The 22,510-nt window shown below is 33.7% G+C and overlaps 1 protein-coding gene across 1 annotated transcript; it reads left to right on the top strand.

Annotated features, from left to right (window-relative positions):
- The first annotated feature begins 3,170 nt into the window (after positions 1 to 3,170).
- Positions 3,171 to 21,414, top strand: LOC101210958 (dolichyl-diphosphooligosaccharide--protein glycosyltransferase subunit STT3A). Its single transcript, XM_031886955.1, has 23 exons — positions 3,171 to 3,445; positions 3,694 to 3,756; positions 3,930 to 3,985; positions 4,095 to 4,166; positions 4,293 to 4,398; positions 4,488 to 4,538; positions 5,050 to 5,145; positions 5,444 to 5,503; positions 5,653 to 5,766; positions 5,923 to 6,009; positions 6,351 to 6,454; positions 6,579 to 6,674; positions 7,152 to 7,272; positions 7,351 to 7,431; positions 7,525 to 7,650; positions 7,763 to 7,993; positions 8,278 to 8,421; positions 8,574 to 8,760; positions 19,525 to 19,622; positions 19,783 to 19,862; positions 19,983 to 20,070; positions 20,750 to 20,839; positions 20,950 to 21,414. Exons 1-23 carry the CDS (start codon positions 3,329 to 3,331, stop codon positions 21,010 to 21,012), a joined length of 2,331 nt encoding a protein of 776 aa, XP_031742815.1. The 5' UTR covers positions 3,171 to 3,328; the 3' UTR covers positions 21,013 to 21,414.
- The last annotated feature ends 1,096 nt before the right edge of the window (positions 21,415 to 22,510 follow it).

Here is a 22,510-nt window from a genome sequence, read left to right as displayed (position 1 = left end):
TTATTTTATCTTAACATATTACCCTTTAAGTATTTTCAAATTTCATAATGTTTTGCTCATTGTTATTATTCATTTTCCAATTGAAATATAAAAATGTAAATTGGAGAAAAGTATTGTTTTTTATGGATTTTATAATTTAAATTCCATGAATACATGAAATTTTTTCGTTTGAAATTTAATTAATATATTGTTTTTAAATAAACACATTTCATATTTTAAATGAGACTGAGTAGTGTTTTTCATTCTAGATACATGAAATTTCTCATTAAACACCTATGATAGAGATTAAAATATCAAGTTTTGGTATCTTAATATTCTTAAGGTGAATAAAAATCTTTCTAAAGCAAAAATAAACTTAATTTTTCTAATGACTCTTATGCCACCCATAATCATCAATTCATGCTTAGGTTTTACTTTCTTCGATATGAATTGATAAACATGAGACATTTAAACAAAACCTAAATAAAAACTTTATTTTGTGAACCTCTATAATTTAATTTAAAAGATAAAATTGGGTAACTATTTTTTGGGTGTTGTAGGGTGCTAACACCTTCCCTACACACAACTGACTCCCGAACTTAAATCTCTAAATGTACGCAGACCATTTTTTTTCTTTTTTTGGGTGACCAATCACACCCTAATATGGTTGGTGGCGACTCCAAAACTATTTATTAAAATTAAATAATTGGGAAGGTCGGCCGCTCCGCGTAGCGATCACGTCGCGACAAAAATAACTAAATTAAAAACTGAAATATGAGTATTTCAAATAAAAGTATGAATTAACACACTAAAAGTTTAATAATAAGAAGGAAAAATTAGTTCAATAAAGAAAGATTGCATCTTTTTCGGTTATGGCCAACACGTTCATAACGACCACATTTAAAACTCCATTTTAGAATGAATACTAATATTCTTTGGTCGACCAACTGAATGTTTTATATTCGGTGGGAGGATGCCGACTTCAATTTTTGTATTGTTGAATATATGCAGTAGTATATATGTAACAAATCACAGAACATAAATGTATTATGCAGTAGTATATATATGTAAGAAATCAAATAAAATAGTAATCAGATAGATAAAAAAATAAAGAAAACGATACGAAACATGAAATAAAAAAACTAAACTATATGTGTCACTAAATACGTGTTATTGTATATATATATAAATGTATATATTGATAACATCATCTGTGTATGTAGTAATATATAACTCAACTATAAATTATGTATTATTGAATATATGTAGTAGTATATTTGTAACAAATCACATAATATAAATATGAACAAAATGTATATATTTAATAAATCACATAATATAAGTTAATTAAACAGTGATATATAAATGTATATATTGTTGATGAAAACTTTACTAAACAAAAATATGAATAAGATGACCAAAACATGTCGTAATTAAACAAAACAATAAGAACATGACCAAACTATATGATAAACAATCAAAAATTAAAAACATGACCGAAATGTATAAATTAGAGAACATAGTGATTGAAAAAAAAAACATGTTTTTTTATGCCATCCTACCAACAAATATTAAAACTATATGTCATTTGTAAATAAGATGAGTATGTATATACTAATTCACTGAACAAACATATTATATTTTATGGGTATAATATATAATATATTGTTCATTTAAAAAATATACGATAAATATAAAGTATATAATTATATGAAGTGATAATGTGTATGTATGATATTCTCACTGCATATTATAGATACATTAAGAATGTGTATTGTATTATTTTAGTAGTATTTATTATATAAATATATATTTTAAATACTAATTATTGAGAAATATGTAGTTTACAACATATTTCATATATAAATCTTTATATGAATAACAACATAATATTACTGCATGATAAACAAAAAACAAAGAAGATAAGTGAAATGAAAATATTTTCGATTTATGTATGTCACTATATATATATGTCGTATCGTATATATGAAGTGGTATATATTTATAAACAATATTACATAATCATATAGTATATATGTAATAAATCACATAATATATATATGTATTATAGAGTAGTATATATGTAATGATTAAAAAAAATATTGAACCGTTACATAATATGTGTATGCAGTAATATATAAATTAAGTAATAAAAATTATAGAACTAAAAAAATATGTGAACGTATTATCCAATAGATGTAAGAGTATATATGTAACAAAACACAAAAATTTACTTCAAAACATACAGTATCATACGTGTAAAAAAAATACAGAACGTATATCGTATAATATTGTATATCGAACATGACAAGAAGATAAACTGAAATAGAAATAATAAAATTCTAAAGAAAAAAATCTTATGCTAGGAAACGAAAATTAAATATTATACGAAAAGAATAATGAACGAAAAAAAGAATACTAACATCTCAAAATTGCCAAATCAGAATGGAAGAAGAAATAACAAGTTTATTTTTCTATAAAAATCAAAAAAAGAAAACAACCCGTTGATGATGAAATGAAAAAATAATTTTGGTTTATGATTCAAATTGAAAATAATTATTACCATATAATTATCATATAAAGATATATAATTGAAAATTTTATATAAATAGAAGAAAATAGAAAATATTTACCTTCTATAGAAAAAAAAGATACTTTAGTATTGGTTAGAATTTTGGTTATCCATTTTTGACTTAGATTAAGTTGGTTAGAATTTTGGTTATCCATTTTTGAGTTAGATTAAGTTGGTTAGAATTTTGGTTATCGATTTTGGACTTAGATTAAGTTTGTGTATGCGTCATAAATAATTTTTCAATATTTTAAAATTTCTTTATATAAATTATTCAAAAGATACCATTGATATAATAAATTAGTGGTTGATAATTAAGAAAAAAATTCTTTAAATTTTTTAAAAACATTAAAAACTCTTTAAAATTTATGGATAATTTATTTTTAAATAATTAAATGAAGGTTGAAATTGTATAAAAATAACAGAGTTTTCTACATAATAATTGAAAAATGAATACATTTTCTCATGCAAATTTTAGGTTTTTGTTTTAAATCTTTGTAACATTTATTGAGATAAAGAGAAAAGAAAGAAAAGAAAGAAAAGAAAAAAAGAAAAAAAGAAAAAAAGAAAAAAAGAAAAAAAGAAAAAAAGAAAAAAAGAAAAATGAAAAGAGAAAACCTCCCTCGAGAGTTGGACTTTGGGAACTTAGACTTGAGAACCCATGCTTGCAAAGTCGTCCGTATCTCTCTGGTTCTCTTCCAATTGAGTTGCGACCTACTCCCTTTCGCGGTTTCTCCTCTCACAAAAACACTCTCAGCTCAAACCTCTATCTGGCCGTTCATGGCGGCTTCACTTCCCTCCAAGGGATCAACTCTAAGGGACGCATTTGGAAACGTTCTATCCTTCTTCATTCTTATCTTGATCGGCGTCCTCGCATTCTCAATTCGCCTTTTCTCTGTAAGCTTTTCGATCTCCATCTTGATCTGACGACTCTCTTCATTTTTACACAAACCTGGGTATACAAACCATGGTTTCGATTAAGGATCCCCGTTTCTGCTGCTCCTTGTAAATTGTTGTTCAAATGCTGCATCCGTCTCTTTGGATTATACGATAGAGGAGTTCAGAGTCTGTTTTTTCGGTTGACCTTTTGAACATATGTATTAATATGAGCGCTTAGTCACATTGTTTCGTGCAATGATTTGCAGGTGATAAAGTATGAGAGTGTTATTCACGAATTTGATCCTTATTTCAATTACAGAGTCACACAGGTTTGATTTTGTACCGAGACTTTTTCATTGCTGAGCTTATACGGAATTTTTATACTGTAAGGCTAAGGGTTATGGGCATAGCATGTTAGCTTTGCTTTGTAATCTTACATGCCAACGTCTGTAAATTACATCCTTGCTGCACTGGAAGATGATTTCTGTGTTTTCTTTTCCAGTATCTTTCAAAGATGGGAATTTATGAATTTTGGAACTGGTTTGATGATCGAACCTGGTAGGTTTTTATAATTGATGGGCAGAAAATTCTCAGAGCCAAGTTTTCATGCGTTGGACTTCCATTTCTATTACCCTAACAGCTGTAAAGTGCTTTTGTGCTTCTTTAGGTATCCTCTAGGACGAGTAATTGGTGGAACTGTTTATCCCGGTCTCACGTTGACTGCAGGCACATTATGGCGGTGTGTATTTGATAATTTATATTGATTGATTCCTTAGGATGCCTCTTCTTAACGGGGTGAAGAAATTGATAATCCTTTCTATTAATGCTGTGGCCTATACTGACTAAAGTTCTCTTTGTTTGTTAGGGTATTAAATGCCTTGAACATTCCTTTGTCTGTGGAAACTGTTTGTGTTTTCACTGCACCCATATTCTCTGCTTTTGCTTCATGGGCAACTTACCTGTTGACAAAGGTTTGGATTCCTGGGAGGTGCCATATTTTCTCAATGTATTCTTTTTACTCTTTGATTAGTCGAAATAATTCTTCCTTGCTATTTATCAGGAAGTTAAAGGTCCTGGTGCTGGACTGACAGCTGCTGCTCTTTTGGCTATGGTATTTACACGTCACTATATTTGTAGAACTATGAAACTACACTTATAGATCTCTTTTTAATCGACAATGTTATTGCAATGACATCAATCACCAACCTTTTGACAATTCCCTATTCTCTAAACTATAGTCATATAATTTTTATTCATTTATTTCGCACACCCAATCAGTTAACAGTAATGGCCTTAGGCTTAGCATGCTGAGTGTTGAGAGTGAAGTGTTTCTTGTTGAAATGGTTACTCCTCATTGCTAATAAGTTATACCCCCACATAGTATGATCCATGTCCAACTTCTGTCATTCTATTTATAATGGAATATATGTTTTGTATTGGTTGTATTGCTTTTGTTTGAACCAAGTTCCAATGTAAATCTCAAATCCCTTTCATGCATCATGCATGTAGGATGGTGGACAGAATGCATCTCCAGATTGTGTTTGTCACTGTGAATTGCGTGCTTGTTTGAAACTTTCCAATGTATATATATATAGTTTAGTTACAGCTTCATTTTTTTACAGGTTCCGTCGTATATATCGCGGTCTGTGGCTGGCAGCTATGACAATGAAGCTGTAGCTATATTTGCTCTGATCTTCACTTTCTATCTTTATTTAAAGGTTAGATTTTGTTTGATGAGAAAAATGTAAATTTGTCAAGGACAGTAGCATGCTTAGTTTAATTGTGCTCAAATATTGTTTACTAAAGCAATTGCTTTGCTGTTGTCAGATTGAGTTACTGGTCAATGGATATATACTAGGATGCTTCTTAGATGCTTAATTTTCAATAGCATAATCTTATTATTATGTTAGTACTAATTATTTTAATAGGAAGCAAAGTTTCATTGACGTACGAGACTTACATTGTTTTATTATGTGCTACAAATTATACACTGAATTGGTTACATATGAAATGCAGACATTGAATACGGGATCCCTTTTCTATGCCACTTTAAATGCCATTGCATATTTCTACATGGTATGACTTGTATTCTGGTTCTGTTGATACCTTTATTTGTGCTTCATCACTTTATAATTTTATTTTTATTTATCCTCTTTGTATTCCCATGTGTATGTTTGTCTTTTCTGCTTCTTCTATTTATATATTTCTTCATGTTCTCCATTCAGGTTTGCTCTTGGGGAGGTTACACGTTCATTATTAATCTTATTCCGATGCATGCACTTTTGTGCATTGTAACTGGATGCTATTCTTCTCGATTGTACATTGCATATGCTCCTTTTGTAAGTGTCAACTGGCTTAACTTGCAGTGTCTTTTCTTGATGAAAAAAATTATTTGAGAGATTGAATATCTAAAAAAGCAAAAATATCATTCCTTGTAAAAATTTGACCTTGTGTGTGATTCATTAGCTTATCTTGAAATAATCCTCACGATTCAGGTTGTCTTGGGAACATTATTGGCTGCATTGGTGCCCGTGGTTGGATTTAATGCAGTGATGACATCAGAGCATTTTGCATCATTTTTGGTTAGTATTGTTGTAATGGTACTTTGGTTAATGATGTCTAGTAATTATTTTTGGCAAATTTTCTTGCTAGTGCTCAAGATTGATTTCATACTGCCTTTAGCCCAGTTGTACTACTGCAGGATTCAATTGCACGTTGCCCTTTTTTCTTTTGTTATTACTGATGGAAATTAATTTGTGATACCTTTAATGAAGAAAATTTATGGCTTTTTGTGTTGAAGTTATTTGTTTATTGTTTGTTTTTTTCCCTCCACTTGTCTCAATATTTTTAAGTGTGTAATAATATCAGCAATTTTTTAGTCCCTTTTTGTTGATGCCTTGTTTGTCCCGGGTTTTGTTTTCAGGTTTTCATCATTATCCATGTGGTGGCTCTTGTTTATTATATCAAAGGAATTCTCTCCCAGAAAATGTTTAAAGTAGCTGTCACTCTTGTAGTATCTATTGGGCTGTAAGCTTCATATAGCCCCTCCTCCAACACACATATAGAAAAACAAGCTCCTAAAACCCCACTGCTGAGGGTTTGGCACGAGGATTATGTAATTGACGACCTTCATTTTTTTTCCATTCTTCAGGGCAGTTTGCTGTGCAGTCATTGCGATTCTTGTAGCTCTTGTTGCTTCCAGCCCAACCAAGGGGTGGAGTGGGCGTAGTTTGAGTCTTTTAGATCCGTAAGAAACTAGCTCACAGAATCATGATATTTAAGGATTAATGAATTTTCTGATAGTTTAATGGATCATATGTAACAGTGATGAGATTTGATCATTCACAAAAAAAAAAAGAAAAAATCAAATTTATACTATGATCTCTTGGCTGCTATTCTTGTAATCTCAACGTAGTTGATTCTACATAACTTCATTTATTATTATGGTCTTCGTCTATCCTTGATTTACTGGGATGTAGAACATGAGTTGTGCACTTATGTTCCACTTCAACACTTCAACACTTCAACATTTCTACATATTCTTTTTACTTTTCTCCCCTCCTTTTTTGGATGTAACTTTTAGCATTTTAAGGAATAGTTACCAATGATATTGTTGGCATGAGGAAGTGTTTCGTACAGCCTACATAAATGGTGTAATATTTTATTTTCAATCTTTATTTCCTGAAACACTCGTCATTTAATTTATTTTGCTTTCAATCAACAGAACTTATGCAAGCAAGTACATACCGATAATTGCTAGTGTTAGTGAGCATCAACCACCTACTTGGCCTTCCTACTTTATGGACATCAACGTCTTGGCATTCCTGGTTCCAGCCGGTATTATTGTACGTATTTTTCTAGTCTACATGTTCTTTTAAATGCGTTTCAATCAGCAGAAGTCTTATCTAGGTAACCTTTGATAGGCATGCTTTTCGCCATTATCTGATGCTAGCTCATTTGTAGTCCTCTACATTGCTACAGCAGTGTACTTCTCTGGAGTTATGGTGAGAACCATTTTCTTGTATCCAAATTAAAAATTTACTCATTTATGTACATCATCTACCTTTTTACATACATGCCTTTTGATGATACTACAGGTGCGTCTTATGCTTGTACTGGCTCCAGCAGCATGCATTATGTCTGGAATTGCACTTTCTCAAGCCTTTGAAGTTTTTACTCGTTCTATTAAGTTTCAGATGCCTGGTGAAGCAGATGCACAAGAAGTAAATTTTATTTCCATGATGTTGGTTTTATCTATGTTGGTTCTCTTATCTTCTTCTTCTTAGAAGACCGTTGAAATGTTACTAATAGTGGTTCTTGGGTCGAACAATTAAGGTGGGAGATACCATCTCAGATGGTGTTGTAGGACAACATGATGTGGTTAAGCCTGAAAAAAGTGAAGATACAGTTAAAGAACGCTCGTCAAAAAAGAACAGAAAGAAGGAAAAGGAACCAGTTGAGAAGCCTTCCCTCAAGTCCCAAATTCGTAAAAGGCTGCTAGTTTTACCTTTTGGGACTTCTATTATTGCTCTCTTCTTACTTGTTTTGCTTGGTGCCTTTTATGTGGTAAGTTGAAGATATCTTTATTTACCCTTTGTTTTAGGTTGACATTAATGATAGCACTGCCGCTTCATACCAAAAAAAAGAAAAATAATATCGAAGTTGAATGGGAGCAGATATATGATGGTTTCAAATTTATGGCTTTACAGTTTACTTGCTCTTTTAGTCCAAACTTGCTCTTTAATAGCACTTAAAATAGGCTACTATCTGTCTTGCTGCTTGCTTTCCTCTCCGTTTCTCCAACAATATTTATTTACTGACTTGGTTTTCTGGTTTACGGGGTGTTGTAGGTTCATTGTGTCTGGGCAGCAGCAGAAGCTTATTCGGCTCCTTCTATTGTTTTAACTTCTCACTCCCGGGATGGTCTCCATGTTTTTGATGACTTTAGAGAAGCTTATGCATGGTTAAGCCACAACACTGAGGTTGATGATAAAGTAAGTTCCTACTTATTCTATTGTTCCTTCATGCTTTGATCTCCCAACACTGAGGTTAATGTTCCCAAAATCGTACGAAATTTGAGGATAAAATATCATCGGTAAATATTTTTCTGTGGTGTTGTTGCTTCTTGTTCAAACACGTTCCCCAGGTTGCGTCATGGTGGGACTATGGCTATCAAACTACTGCTATGGCTAATCGCACTGTCATTGTCGACAACAACACCTGGAACAATACCCATATTGCAACTGTTGGTACTGCTATGTCTTCTCCTGAAAAGGCAGCCTGGGAAATTTTCAACTCCCTGGATGTAAAATATGTGCTTGTTGTCTTTGGAGGTTAGCTTGTGCTGTTGCCATCCTTATGCATGACTGTTCTATGCTATTTCTTATTTTTTGTTATCCACATTTACCTTATTGTTTGGGGTTATACTTTAAAGGAAGTTTTTTCAGTCAATTCAGAAAGTTTTTCATTGGATATAATCAACTACATCTCGATTTTTTTTTCAATAAAAGTTGAAAAAATGAAGTCAATGGCTATGAATTTGTTAAAAGTACCAGCCAAAAGATGTATTTAAATTTACTTTAATAGCTTGATAAACTAAGAAGTCTTTGAGCCATATTTTAAGAAACTGCGTTGTTCCAAGAATTTTTCTTTTGATAATCGTGAGTGTCTAATCTCATGGGATAACCTGCTTGACCTTACAACATTTAGGTGTCGAGGAAACTCGTAGAAAATTAATTCGTAGGTAGGTGACCACTATGGATTGAATCCATGATCTCGTACTTAGTTATTGAGACTGTCTCATTTTTAACCAATAGGTCAATCTGTGATGGTTCATGCTGTTCCAAGAATTGAAATGGAAAAGGTAGATATGAGATCAATTAAATAATTATTAAGTTTTTTCGGGACTGGGGATGAAGTGGAAATGGGCAGATTCAGGGCTATATTAATTCTTTGGGATGAAAGCAGGAATAAACTAGTTGAATTGTTAATAGGAGGTATATCTTTATATTGAAAAATGGTTCCAAGTGATGAAGGTTAGATTACTACTGTTGGATGGATCTATGGACTGTTGTGAAGCTAGTTCTAGTGGGTGGAATTAAAAGCCTACAAGGATACTGTCTTGGAGTTTGATTGAAGGAGACTTTAACGTCACCTGTTAGTCTTATTGAAAAATTCTACAGACGAAGACCTCTTTTTCATTCTTATAGCTTAGGTACACTTTTGTCCAGTTGGAGAAGTTTGGTGTGATTCTCTTGGATTGGGGGCTTCTTTTCTTCTTCTTCTTCTTCCTCTCTCTTGGTAAATTTCATGGACGAATGAAATTATTTGAATGATTTCTTTCCCTTCACCTGCCAACCATTTTCTCCTCCTTTGATCTTTTTGGCACCAATCTCACCATTCTTTTTCATTCTTCCAACTTGCTACTCTTTCGCCTGATTACATGGATGTGAGATGTTGTCTGAAGAGGGAGTTGGTTGAAGAAAAAATATTGGGAAGGAAATAATTTTTTAGGCATGGTTTATGTATTTGTTCCAAACTGCACGAAAAATTGCATGATACAAAAGAAGGAAGTGTTTCTTAAGAATCTTCGCCTACTAGTTTGGCAGCCTTAGTGTATCACATTCTACTAAACTAACGGTTTTGCTGCGGGATCAAAGCAGGCATTTCTGCCAACAACATTATCAAGATAGAATGCTTTGGTTTTAGGGAGGCTTTAAATTTGACCTCGACAAAGCTATGATGAAGTAAATCTAGCTAGCCCTCTGTCTGTCTATCCATGGATTAAAAATAGCCTGAAGTAAGCTCGTACTGCTTATATTGTTTTTGTATTTGCTCTTTCTTTGAACACCTTTGGTCTCCTTGTATATTGAGCATTAGTCTCTTTTCATCTCTTAAATGAAAAGAGACTTTTTCATTTAGATAAAGGAGATTAGATAAGGTGACTTCCTATCCCCGGTTTTTTATGCCTACTCATTGGGATGTTCTATGTATTGATTGACTATGATGCCCATGACGAACGAGTTTTACTTTCCGTGTTTGGACATTCACACATTAAGGACCACCTTCCTTTGCACGTTAGCTCTTCCTCGATTGTATTTACAGATGGCTTGTATGATAACCAGACCATGTAAAAGTTTTCTTTAGACACTGTATTTTGGAGAAAATTGGGGAGATGGAGGAAATTTTGTTTATCATAGGAGGGTGATTGACTCTATCTAATAGCCTCTTCTTTCACGTCTTTCAAAGGATGCTATGTCCTTCTTCCATCTACCAAGGAAGGCAATGCTTGTCTTGGAGAAAAATGAGGAAATCTTGTGGGTGATAGTGAAGGGAAATTGAAACATTTGATTGACCGTGATACATTTTCCAAGATTTTGGAATGTGGAGGATCAGGAGATAGAAATCAAGATACAAAGAATGAGGAATTTATAATAAAATGATTGGATATTCCAAAAACAACAAATGGGTTGTGGCATAAGACTTGGTAGTATAGTATTCATGAATTAGATACTACTACAACCTTAACTAAGAAGCATGGACGTTGATACTGATGTAGTAGGAATAGGATATTATGGTCAAATCCGTAGTCTATTAGGATTGGAATTAGTTTCTTTTATTTATTAGGATGAGGATTAGTTTCTTTTATTTATGGGGATTAGAATTAGTTTCTTTTATTAATTAGGAATAAGGATTAGTTTCTTTTATTATTTAGGATTAGGATTAGTTTGCTATAAATAAAGAACTGGTTTTCTTGTATTCATAACTTTAAACATTAATAAAATCCTCTAATTTGGTTTAAATCAAATTGGTATCAGAACAGCCGTCTAGGCCAACGTTGATTGCCTCTAGTGGAAGACTGATAAACTCTTTGTGACACTGATGACAAGAGGAAGTTTTGTGTGGTGTACTTGTTCCCGAACAACACACATCTAATCGGGGGAACTTTTAAAATTCAAAAAAAAAAAAAAAAAAAAATATCAAGATTTTGCAAAAGAGGTTATAGGCACACATCGAAATCCATGTGCGTAAACATGGCGCCCATCATTCCAAAATCCTTGGAAAGATATTTCTTTTGAGAATCCTACTTTCTCTCGGTTTATATGTTGTTTCGTGGGGAATGGTAAGGACACTTTTTGGAAGGATCGGTGGTTGGGGGAGTATTCCCTTTGTTCTTTATTTTTGCATCTTTATAATTTATGCTCTTAAAAAAATTGTATGATCTCTAATCTTTTGGTGGGGTTTGAGAACTGTCTTTTTCTTTTGGGTTTTGTCGTGGTTTGACCAATAGGGAAACAGTGGAGGTGGCCTCTCTTTTTTCCTTGCTTGAGGATTGTTATTTTAGGAAGGTGATAAGGAATGATTGTGTCGGAACCTTAATCCTTTTTTTGAAATGGAGACAAGTCTCTTAAATTATTATTAATAAAAGAGCCTCAAGCTCAAAGTACAGGGGTATTATACTAAGAGCTAGAGAAGAGAAAAATTCAATCTACAGCTACAACAAAAGCTAAAAAACAGATTCCAAACTGAAGAGATCAAGCTAAGAAAAACCATAACCGAAGAAATCTAAATACAAAGCATAATGCAAAATTTTCTCATAAAGAACTAATTTGAAACTAAAAACTTGCAAGCAGATGCAACTGGCTGCCTCGAAACTGCCTTGTCACTATTTCAAAACTACCTTTGCTTGAAAAAGTCTTCCACTATTTCAACATCAGCTTGAAGGATTTACTTGGCACCCATTTTTGAATGGAAAACTAAAAAATACTGAAGTTGGTCTAACATTGAGGAGGATTACATTAAAATGTTGAAGAATCAAATTAGAATAATTCCACAATCAGCAACTATTGATTTTAAATGATCTGGTATTCGCAAGACTGAGGACAAGAACGAGTAGTAGAAGGCAAATTTGTGGATCTTGGCTCTTCCTCACATTAAAACAGGGCATTGAGATCTGTTTCTAGAGGCTCAAAATGTTTATGACTTTTAAAGCTCGGTTGACCTATCCTAATGTTCCAATTCCTCACTGCCAACGCTGAAAGGGGAGTTGAAAAAAGGCTCACCCTTGTTGGATTGATTGAGAGGAGTTTTGCTCTGAGAGCCTTTCATAAATTTTACCTTGGAGATGAGAAAGAGAACTCAGAGTACTTAAACTAGGTAGAGTGAGGATGATGAGAAATTGACTTAGAAGAACGGGCTAGGACTTGAACTTGGGTGCAGCTAACTTCCAATAAATCTAGATTAGCTCTAAAAACAGCTTGGAGCTGCTGGAATAAGCTGATGAAAGAGAATGGACACTATTTTCCACAAGCAAATCGGGTACTTGATCTTTTTAAATTTGGGATTTTAAGGAACATTTTACCATTATCTTCTTTGATTTTTTTTTTCGGATAAAGTACTTCGGAAAGGGATTGAGGTAATGTGGGAAGATCTTTGAAGATTTCTTTCTTTTCAAATTTGCTCTGGAGCCTGACTTTGTTGAGGAATAATGAGAAGAAGAGGAAATGGAAACTGAAGATGAAGGGTTGAAAGGAGAAGCATCTGTTGAAAAGGGAACCACATTGTCTTTCTTTAGGAAAATATCAGCTGAATTAATTTCAGATCTTAACTTTTTGTTCAAAGGATTGAAGGGAAGAGGATCACCAAAAAGTGGGCTGCTGTCTAGCCTGTTTGGTTTAGGAGACTTTCCAGATGTAAAAAAAGGCAGAGCCGAAATTTTCTCTTTCTTCATTAAAAGTGCTTCTTCAACTTTCTTTGTCTTGTTCTTTTCAAAACTAAAGTTCTTATTCTCTTTCCTCCTCAAGTGTGGCTCTTCGAATCCAACTCTGTTCACATGGCTTTCCTTGGAGTCCAAATTTAAAATATTGTGGCTTCAGGGGAGGTATTCGGCGCCAGCAAGGCTAAATTATGGTGAGCTTCTAGTTCCAAAGCTTCATAAGGATTCTTTGTATATGAAAGAAATTTTTGGATTGATCTTAGATATTCTCCACCCCTTATGAGAAGAATGAATCATCAACTCCTTCATTTTTTGAAGCCTGGTTTAATCTCTTCAAGTCAAAAGAGTTAGAAACATCCTCTAAAGATAAACGGTCCTTGGTTAATGGAGGAGGCTCAATTTGTTCAAAATCACCAAAGTGTAAGCAAAATTCGCTCGTTTGAAGTCTGTTATTTCTAGTGTAGCTGGTACAAAACCACATTGGTTTCTTTTTACTTGAATCTTTGTTTTGGAAACATTTACTAGGTTAAGCGTTTAAGAAGCGATATTTTCCAGACATCCAAAATGATCTCCTATAACTTTGAACGTCTGATTGCCCCAATAATCAAGAGGGAGGTTTTTTATTTTAATCCATCCTCCATAGACTTCAATAATTGATGGTCTGCTATGTTTTCTTTTGCTCCATTTTTCAAACTTTTAATGAAAAGGACCCATTACTTGCCATATCTCTTCTTTTCCAACGAACCCCTTCTAGAGATCCTTCAGCCAATTTAATCAAAACATTCTCTGCAAACAATGGATAAATGATTATTTTTGATTGAAAAAGATCCTCCAAGGTTTTTTTTCTAATTCCCTTCCAATCATCAAATGCAAATAATCTTGAAATAATCTATAGATTATTGAAGTCTTCTTTTAAAACTTTTGGATTTTTAATCACCTATTGCTGAGTTGCACTTTAAATTTCTAAGGTCAGAACATGGGAAGAAATGATCTGTTTTACCAATTCTTGAACAGAGGATCCATTAAGCATCACCTTTTCAGCATAACTTGCCTCTATGGAGGTCTGAAGATGTTTTCTATACCAAATCGAATAATTGTGCTTCATCAAGAATCTTTCCAACATTTTGTGAAAGAATTTCCAACATTACTAAATTTTAAGAGACTGGATGGATAGTTTTTTGTTCCTGTTCCAAGCTACACACCTCATAACCCAACCTACTTTTGACCTAAATTTTAAGAGCCTTGTACTTCCAAAATCATCAAAACCGTTTCGAAGAAGAAAACCATTCTCAGGGCCACGCAAGAATTCTGAAATCTCCTTTAAGAACCATCTTAATTGAGTTTCTGATAGTGTCAAGATCTTCCTAGCTTCCACGTCTTCTATATGGAAGTATTCTTTGTCGAACAAAATACAGTAAAGGGTATTCACTACTTTGGATCTTTCTACTTCAATTTTCACCAAAACTAGACTGCCATTGGAACAGGGATGGACAAGAAAAACAAGCTCTAGGGGACTTACCGAAGAAGAAGGATGAGAAACGTCGAAGGAGAAAAGGGGGCCGGTGTGTGGTTAGGGGACGAAAGGAAGGGAGTAGAGGTGTTCGGAAAAATCGGTAACTCCACCAACCCGGATTACCCAACTCAAACCGTAAGGGTTAGGTTGGGTTGGGTCAAATTTTGTGTTGGGTTGGATTAACTTAGAAAATTAGAGAAAAAAAAAAGAGAGTCGGGTAGCCAGGTTGTGCAAGTAAGGAGTCAGGTTAACCGATCCAACCCGATTATGTATATAATATATATGTATATAAACCTAAAATGTAAAAATAAACCTCCTTTTGAATGTATAACATATATATGTCACCTTGCACCTTGAATGACAATTTGTTCACCTTGCATGTTGAAAAACAATAAGAAAATTTGTCTAAATTATGGGGAGATGAAAAAAAAAAACCAACTAAACTTGGAATTTTTGGGTTGGGTCGACCCTTGCGTATTGAACTGATAGGGTTCAACTTTTGCTAATCCGAATACTTTGGATTGGTCCATAATTTTCCTCCAACCCGACCCAACCCAACATATGTACACCCTTAAAAGGGATGGGAGAGGAGAGCCATTTTCCTAGTCATAATTAGCATTTGAAAGTATTGTTGAAACCCGGTAATAAAAAACTGTCGGAACCTTAATCCTAGCAGGGTTTTACTTGCAAATCTTTGTTGAGTTACTTGAACCACTGTTGATAGGCTTGTTAGGGTAAAAACTTTGCTTGTCGGGCCTTTTTGTCGTATGTTGTGTTGGAAGGCGGAGGAAGATCTTGATCATCTTTTCTGGGATTGCCAGTTTGTGAGGGCCGTGTGAGCGCTCCTTTCTTCAAGAGTTTGGTGTTAGCTTTGTTCGTTTACGTAGCATCAGAGCGACGATCAAGGAGTTCCTCCTCCTTTTGCCTTTTCAGAGATAAAGGAGGGTTTTTTATGGCTTGCCGGGGTGTGTGCGGTTATTTGGGAGATTTGGGGTGAGGAACGAATGGGTGTTTCGGGGGAGAGAGAGGGATCTTAGTGAGATTGGGTCCTTGATTACTTTTTGTGTGTCATTTTAGGCTTTGATTTTGAAGAACTTTTGTAACTATTCACAATATTTTACTTGGTTCCCTTTTTGTTAGTGGGTGGACTTGGTGGGCTGTTTTTTTGTATACCCTTATATTCTTTCATGCTTTCATTTTCATAAAGAAAACAAGGAAACCTAATATTAATTGTTTCTAATACCTACAAAAAAAAATAGTATTTTAGATAGTTAATAAAAACATTATTTTATAATAATAGTATTGTTTTTATAAAAACATTATATATATAAAAAAATAACGTGTCTCCAATATGTTGTCCTACTCTTTTAGAAATTGGGCGTATCGTTGTGTCGGTGTTCGTGCTTCCTAGGTAACAACTAAATAGAAAAAGACATAAGTAAAAAATAAGATGCAGTTGGACTGAGGAGGGAAGCCAATAACTAACAACGTGTGATGGAGATGAGATGGTGAGGAGGAGAAATGAAAATTATGGATTTGAGATGGAAATTGTGAGGCAAAGTAAGAGAGACGTTGATGGTGAAAGAAGGTGTGGCGACAACAAACTGAGAAAGGCGACGATGACGAATTGAAGGGACAGAGACACCTAGGCAAATAGATGATGGAGATGCCGCGTACATCGTGAAGTGGGAGAAAGGGGAAGGCACATCGAAGGGAGAAAAATTGTGAAGTGTGAAGTAAACCGAGATTAGGTTTTCTTTTTATTATATATTGTTGGGTTTGGCCGGGTCAACCCACCCAATAAATTAAAAAACCTGAGATCCCACCTAAAAAATAAAAGTTTAAAATTTTCAACTGAACCCAACACCCCCACAAAAAAAACTAACCCAACCCAAAAGGAAAACTAGTTTGGGTTGGGTAGTGGGAGTTTGTCAGGTTACTGGGTTTTTTGAACATCCCTATGGTCTCACATAAAAAAAACCGTGCTTTCTTTTGCACTTAAGCCCCAAAAAGCTATTGCCCTTCATTGCACCTTGAGCTTTGAAAAACACCGTCATGGAGTTCTCAATCGACGTTCTTTGACAATTATTCTATTCAGAATATTTGTTTAATTGGAATGCTATAATTTTTTCTATGTAATCATGTTACAATATAATGTAGAGGAGTTCTCTCTTGTATTGGGATTTGATGATGATGCTATAGATGTATCAACCTAGTTGAGATATCTGGGTGCATCTGCAGATCCTAAGTTTCTATATTCCTGTGTTTTTGTTCTTTTGGGATGAACCTCTTCCCATTTCGTCAATGAAAAGTTATAATTTTGTTTGTTTGGAAAAAACACCATTGGACACCAAAATTTTATAAGTTCAGGATGTCTTATAAAAATAAAGAAGGGTTTTCCACCAAAGGACTATTTAATATTGATGCAGCCTTCTTCCAAGAATCAATCTTGCTCCCCTTTTATTGGAGTGATAACAATTGTTTCATACACATGGGGAAAACTCCTATTTATAGAGTTTTATTAAAAGTAAGGAGGAAATTTATCTAGAATATTACCCAATTAATCCCATTCTCATTCTACCCCTCCTAAAAGAAAACTCCTACATCTTGAACAAAAGTATTATTATCAAAGAGGTATATCTAAGACAAAATCCAACATTGCCAAAAGGCTAAGCATCTCTATCGACCATAAACCTAGGAAAGATGTCTCTATCAAACTCATTCAAAGCTACAATCCTCGAGTTTAGGGTTTAGAGTGCTGTTGGATTCCTCTCCTGATAGTGAGTTTTTCTTTGATGTGGTATGGAGGATTAAGATACCAAGAAAAATTAAGTTCTTTACCTGTTAGATTTTACTTGGCTGTGAACACATTAAGGCTTGCTAGGAAGATGGCCCCATTAATGGGCAGTTTCTACTATATCCACTGTGGGAAGGCTGAGAAACCTGGATGGCTAGATCACCTTCTTTGGGGTTATCAGTTTGCAAGGTTTGTTTGGATTTACTTCCTTTAGGAGTTTGGTGTTTGTTAGCTGGCCGGAGAGATATTCATGCGATGTTCTAGGAGTTCCTTCTCCATCTGCATTTTAGGGAGACTTAAAAGTAGACCTTTTTAGTCCCCAGGTTTATAAGAATAGTTTTATTTGATTCTCGAGTTTTCAAAATGTACCTTTTTAGACTAAAAATAGGTTTAAAAGGACCCTCAAATAACTTTATACTTTTAGTTTAAATAATTATTTGACATTTTAAATTAGAAGAATAACTTCTAAAAATCATATCCTCTCTAAAATTATTTTTAAAAATTTTAAATATCATATAATTATTTTTAAAAAATCAAATATAAAATAATTTTAGTACCGTATAAACTTATTTTCTAAAACTTAGGGACTAAAAAGGTACATTTTCAAAACTTGAGGACCAAATGGGTCTATTGTTATAAACCTGAGGACTATAAAGGTTCATTTTTAAAACTCAAGGACCAAAAGCAGATATTCATCAAAACTTGGGGACTAAAAAGGTAATTTTCCCAAATTAATAAAGGAGAAGAAGAAAGAATAACACTTGTTTACGTGAAAAGCCCTAAATCAAGGAGAAAAAAACAACGACACGAGTCTTTGTATATTTTTCTCTCTCAAAAGAATACAAGGGATGAAATATATTTAAGCCATAATGGGCCTTGACAAAAAAGGAAATAAAGAAGGGTAGAAAGATTACACAAATATCCCTAGTACAATTATTTTCAAGTGATAAAATAATTTTTTCATACAATATGGGAGTACTCCTATTTATAGAGTTTTATTAGGTAAAAAAGAAATTTACCTAGAACATTACCCAATTAACCACATTATTCTTGCATCAATTAAGAAAATGTAGGGTTCCAAAAGTCGTTGATGGAACATATCGAAATTTTGGAGCTATATCCATAAACTTTCAACTTTATTTGTGCCTTCCTCTGGGCAACTTGGATCAAGAGAAAACTTGAAAGCTTTTCTGAATCAAGAGAAACAACATTTGGCAGCCTTTTTGAATCATTATCTTTCTTAGCTCTGATCTGGAAAAATATTAGCCATTTTTGTTCTTATGGCGTCCTCCATCACGACTCATTTGAAAAGTTTTTTTTTCCTGGATAAATCCTTTGGCGACCCTTTTGTAGTTTCATATTATCAACAGAATTCTCACTAGATGTTTCCCTTTCAGGAGAAGAAAATGAAATGTTGAGAAATTTGCCTCTTTCTGGATTGCACTTCGGTTGGAAATTTGACTCTTTCCATTATATTTTCCCGGCCTTTTCTGTGGAAGAAAGTATCTCATATCCCCCCCACTCCTTTTCTATTTTTTTATTATTTTTTTTCTTTTTTCTTTTGGTGAAATGATCTCTTATTTTCATGCTTGAGAAAAAATTCTTTTCTGAAAACTGTCACAGTGAGAATTAAATCTGTAAGATATCTGGTAGGGGGGATTGATGATTGTTATTAGTGGAGAGCATTTTTTTGAAAGATGGTTCTTTCTTTGTTCAAGTCCCTTATTCGAGGAACTGACAACTACCTTGTTGATGTCAAAGACTCACTGAATGCCTTTTGGAAAATTGAAAGCCCGAAGAAAGTGTGTCTTTTGATGTGGGTTCCTCTTTGGCTGGTATTAATGCTGCAAAGGAAATACAAAGGAAATGTTGGCATAGTGCACTAAGCTCAAATTATTGCGTTTTATGCGGATTGCAGTCTGCTCGTACAATAGGCAATGCTGTGAATTCTTGTTTTGGAAAAGTTATGCGTAAATTTATCATTCTTGAAATTGATTGTAGGAGCAATATATACTTCTATTGAATCATCTTACGACTGAAAATATTCTCTGATTTGTTTATTGTCTCTGCAGGTCTTGTTGGGTACCCAAGTGATGATATTAATAAGTTCTTGTGGATGGTTCGTATAGGAGGTGGTGTATTTCCTCATATCAAGGAACCAGATTACTTGGTAAGTGTTCATTACTTTTTAAGGCACTTATTAATCCATAATTTTCTTATTGTATGTTTTTAAGACACTGAAACTTAATGCTGTTTTGACTTGTTTGAGGACTAGTTCGTCAACAAGGTTCTCTAACTTATAATTTGTTTTCTCCCTTTTCTTTGTAAAGAGAGATGGTCAGTATCGCATTGATTCTCAGGCCACTCAAACAATGCTAAATTGTCTCATGTACAAACTCTCGTACTACAGGTTTGTAATTGTGTTTAGTGCAGCGCATGATAATTTGTTGAATGGCATGGTTTCTTTCTTGGTTTTTCTATTTTTTTTTTTCACGTTATAATTCTTATTCTTTTGTCTGTTTGGCTGCAGGTTCGTGGAGACAGATGGTAAAGGATTTGATAGGGTGAGGCAGACAGAAATTGGGAAAAAATATTTTAAACTTTCACATTTTGAAGAGGTAAATGACAAAATCTTCCAAGGAGGAAAGGGTGATCTTTCATTTTCATTGAAAATTTAACTTTACAATTAGATCCAATAAATTCTTTTGGCGGAGAGGGAAGGTGGAGGAGCTGTGATTTTTGTTGGTAGAGTTACTTGTTTGTTAAGAATACACGATTTTCATGAAAAAATGGAAGAGGTGAACAAATCCATCCTGTTGTCTCTTTTACTTGATGTCTTCATTGAAGAGGGAAAAGAAGTTCCCAGCATGTCGAAATAGTGGTGGATTAAAGACTAACTATATAACCACCCTTCTCTTCCAACTTTTGTTTTTTGTATAAAAGTCTAAAGAAAAAACAGAACGGTTTTATTTCGAAACAGGGGAGTGGACCTGTACAAAGAGGTACTATTGGAAAATAGGGATTATCCATGTGATCAATTTTGAAGATTCACTTGTTTTTCTCCCCAACTATTTATCTTTTGCTTCTTTGTAACAGTTCCATCTAGTCCAGGTTGTGAGATCTAATTTTGTCTTAGTCGATAAAGTATTTTTGAAACATTATTAGTTCTAATGAAATATCTTATTTTAATGAGTAACTTGTTAAGCAGTCTTCAGTTCCCACCAGCTGTGCTTTATTTATAAGTTGCGGTATGCACAGTATTTCATTTGGTTCCTGATGTCAACATGAACGTTTTAGGTCTTCACCACTCACCATTGGATGGTAAGAATCTACAAGTTGAAACCTCCAAAGAACAGAATCAGGGGAAAAACCAAAAAATCAAAGACAGTACGTACACTTTTAAGTGCTGTTCACTTGGTTGAGCGTCACGGACTTTCTTTCTAGATTACTGCTGGCATTCTTTTAACTATTACTACTTGATGGTTGTCGATTTGCAGAAATCCAGCTCAACTACCAGTTTGAAAACAAAAGGAACAAAAAAGAGAAATCCATGGCACTGAATGATCAGCTGACGAGAATGGGATAACGTTCAAAAAGCATGTAAGCTACATATATAATTGACAACCATGGCAGGTACCTTTTGAGGCATAGTGATAATTTTATTGCGGATGGCGAAATTTTGTAGTCTTATCATATATTTTATCGTTTCCTATATGCCACATTTAAACAGGATCTAATTGAAATATCAGGCTGATAGATCTTTTCATCAAATTTCTCGCCTCTTAAATGTCATTTAGCTTACAAAGTTTTGATTCTGCCTAGTAGATAGATAAGCCTAACCAGAACAATTTCTCTGAGTGATAGGTTTTTCTTTCCATTTAGGCTGGAAATTCCCATTCTCTTTTCCTGTTCCACGACTTAATTCTGTCGAATATATATAAAAAAACAATAGATTCGTGATATTTTAAGCGTGATTTTCTTTTTCTTTTTACTATGTTTTTCTAGCTGTTATGTACAGAGGATGATAGATGGAATTCGTACCCAACTTTGCTTTAGTGTCAGAAAATTCTGTAAGGAGTTCTACGTGTCATTGAAATTAATTGTGGAAGATCGCTATGATGAGTCCTTCCAATCCAACATGATAACTTTCAGTAAATTATAACTTAGAACGAAATTGAGTTTTTCTCATTCTCTTACGAAGAGCTTTCTTCATCGAGATTATTCTTTCTGCGTCTGTTCAACGCAGAAGTTTGTTCTTAAGCAAATTGTTGAGTTTTTAGTTCAACTAATATAAAATAAAATAGAGGGTAAGAGTTTCATATCTTTGTTTAAACTTTTATTAATTTGATATTCCCCTAAACTTGCTCCCTGTTTTACCTTTGTCAGTTTCAAAATAAAAAATTCTCTGTTAGCTTGACTAAAGTGCTGCTTGCTCAAACTGTTTTAGAAAGGAAAGGATAAAGAATGTGGCATCGTGCCACATTTAAGAAAGTAGAGGTACCAATGAATTCGTGGAACAATCATAGACTTGCTTAGCTCGAAACAACATCCAATGCCATACCTTTTGTCCGTCCTTTGTGAGGCCTGTTGATTTTTCTGATAAAATATTAAGTTGAGTTATAGTTTCAGCACCCAAATCGTTTTGGGGCTTGGAGCAAAATATTATTTGAGATCGATTGTTAGGAAAAAAAAAAGTTCAACCAGTTCGATCAGCTTTGACTCGTCCAAGACATGTTTGTTCCAACTTCCAGGATCAATAACCTGGACAAGAGATTTTATGATTGTTCAAGATCAAGATCTTAATTCTTAGGTGGTGTTTTTTTTTTAAAAAAGGAAACAAACTTAAGCAGCAAATATTAAATATAGTCTAATTAAAAAAATAATAAAGATTGGAAAAGCAAGTAGACTATTTTAGTACTACGAATATTCTATATTTCCATAGAATTTTGAAATTCTCACAAGTTAGTACCTTGCTATTAGCAATGTGGCAGCTAAATCTCAGCAAGATAAATATAAATATTTTGAAAATTTGAAATACAAGCTAATGGAAATAACTTT

This window comes from Cucumis sativus, chromosome 1 (assembly GCF_000004075.3).
Source record: "Cucumis sativus cultivar 9930 chromosome 1, Cucumber_9930_V3, whole genome shotgun sequence".
In the NCBI taxonomy this organism is placed as follows: Eukaryota; Viridiplantae; Streptophyta; class Magnoliopsida; order Cucurbitales; family Cucurbitaceae; genus Cucumis; species Cucumis sativus.
This window is presented reverse-complemented; position numbering and strand designations above follow the sequence as displayed.

Bases quoted from the DNA above. Each gene is read 5' to 3' on its own strand.
- LOC101210958 (XM_031886955.1), top strand. From the start codon at position 3,329: ATGGCGGCTTCACTTCCCTCCAAGGGATCAACTCTAAGGGACGCATTT. The intron at 4,539-5,049 runs GTATTTACACGT...ATTTTTTTACAG, and splicing joins CTGCTGCTCTTTTGGCTATG to GTTCCGTCGTATATATCGCG. The intron at 6,455-6,578 runs GTAAGCTTCATA...TCCATTCTTCAG, and splicing joins CTTGTAGTATCTATTGGGCT to GGCAGTTTGCTGTGCAGTCA.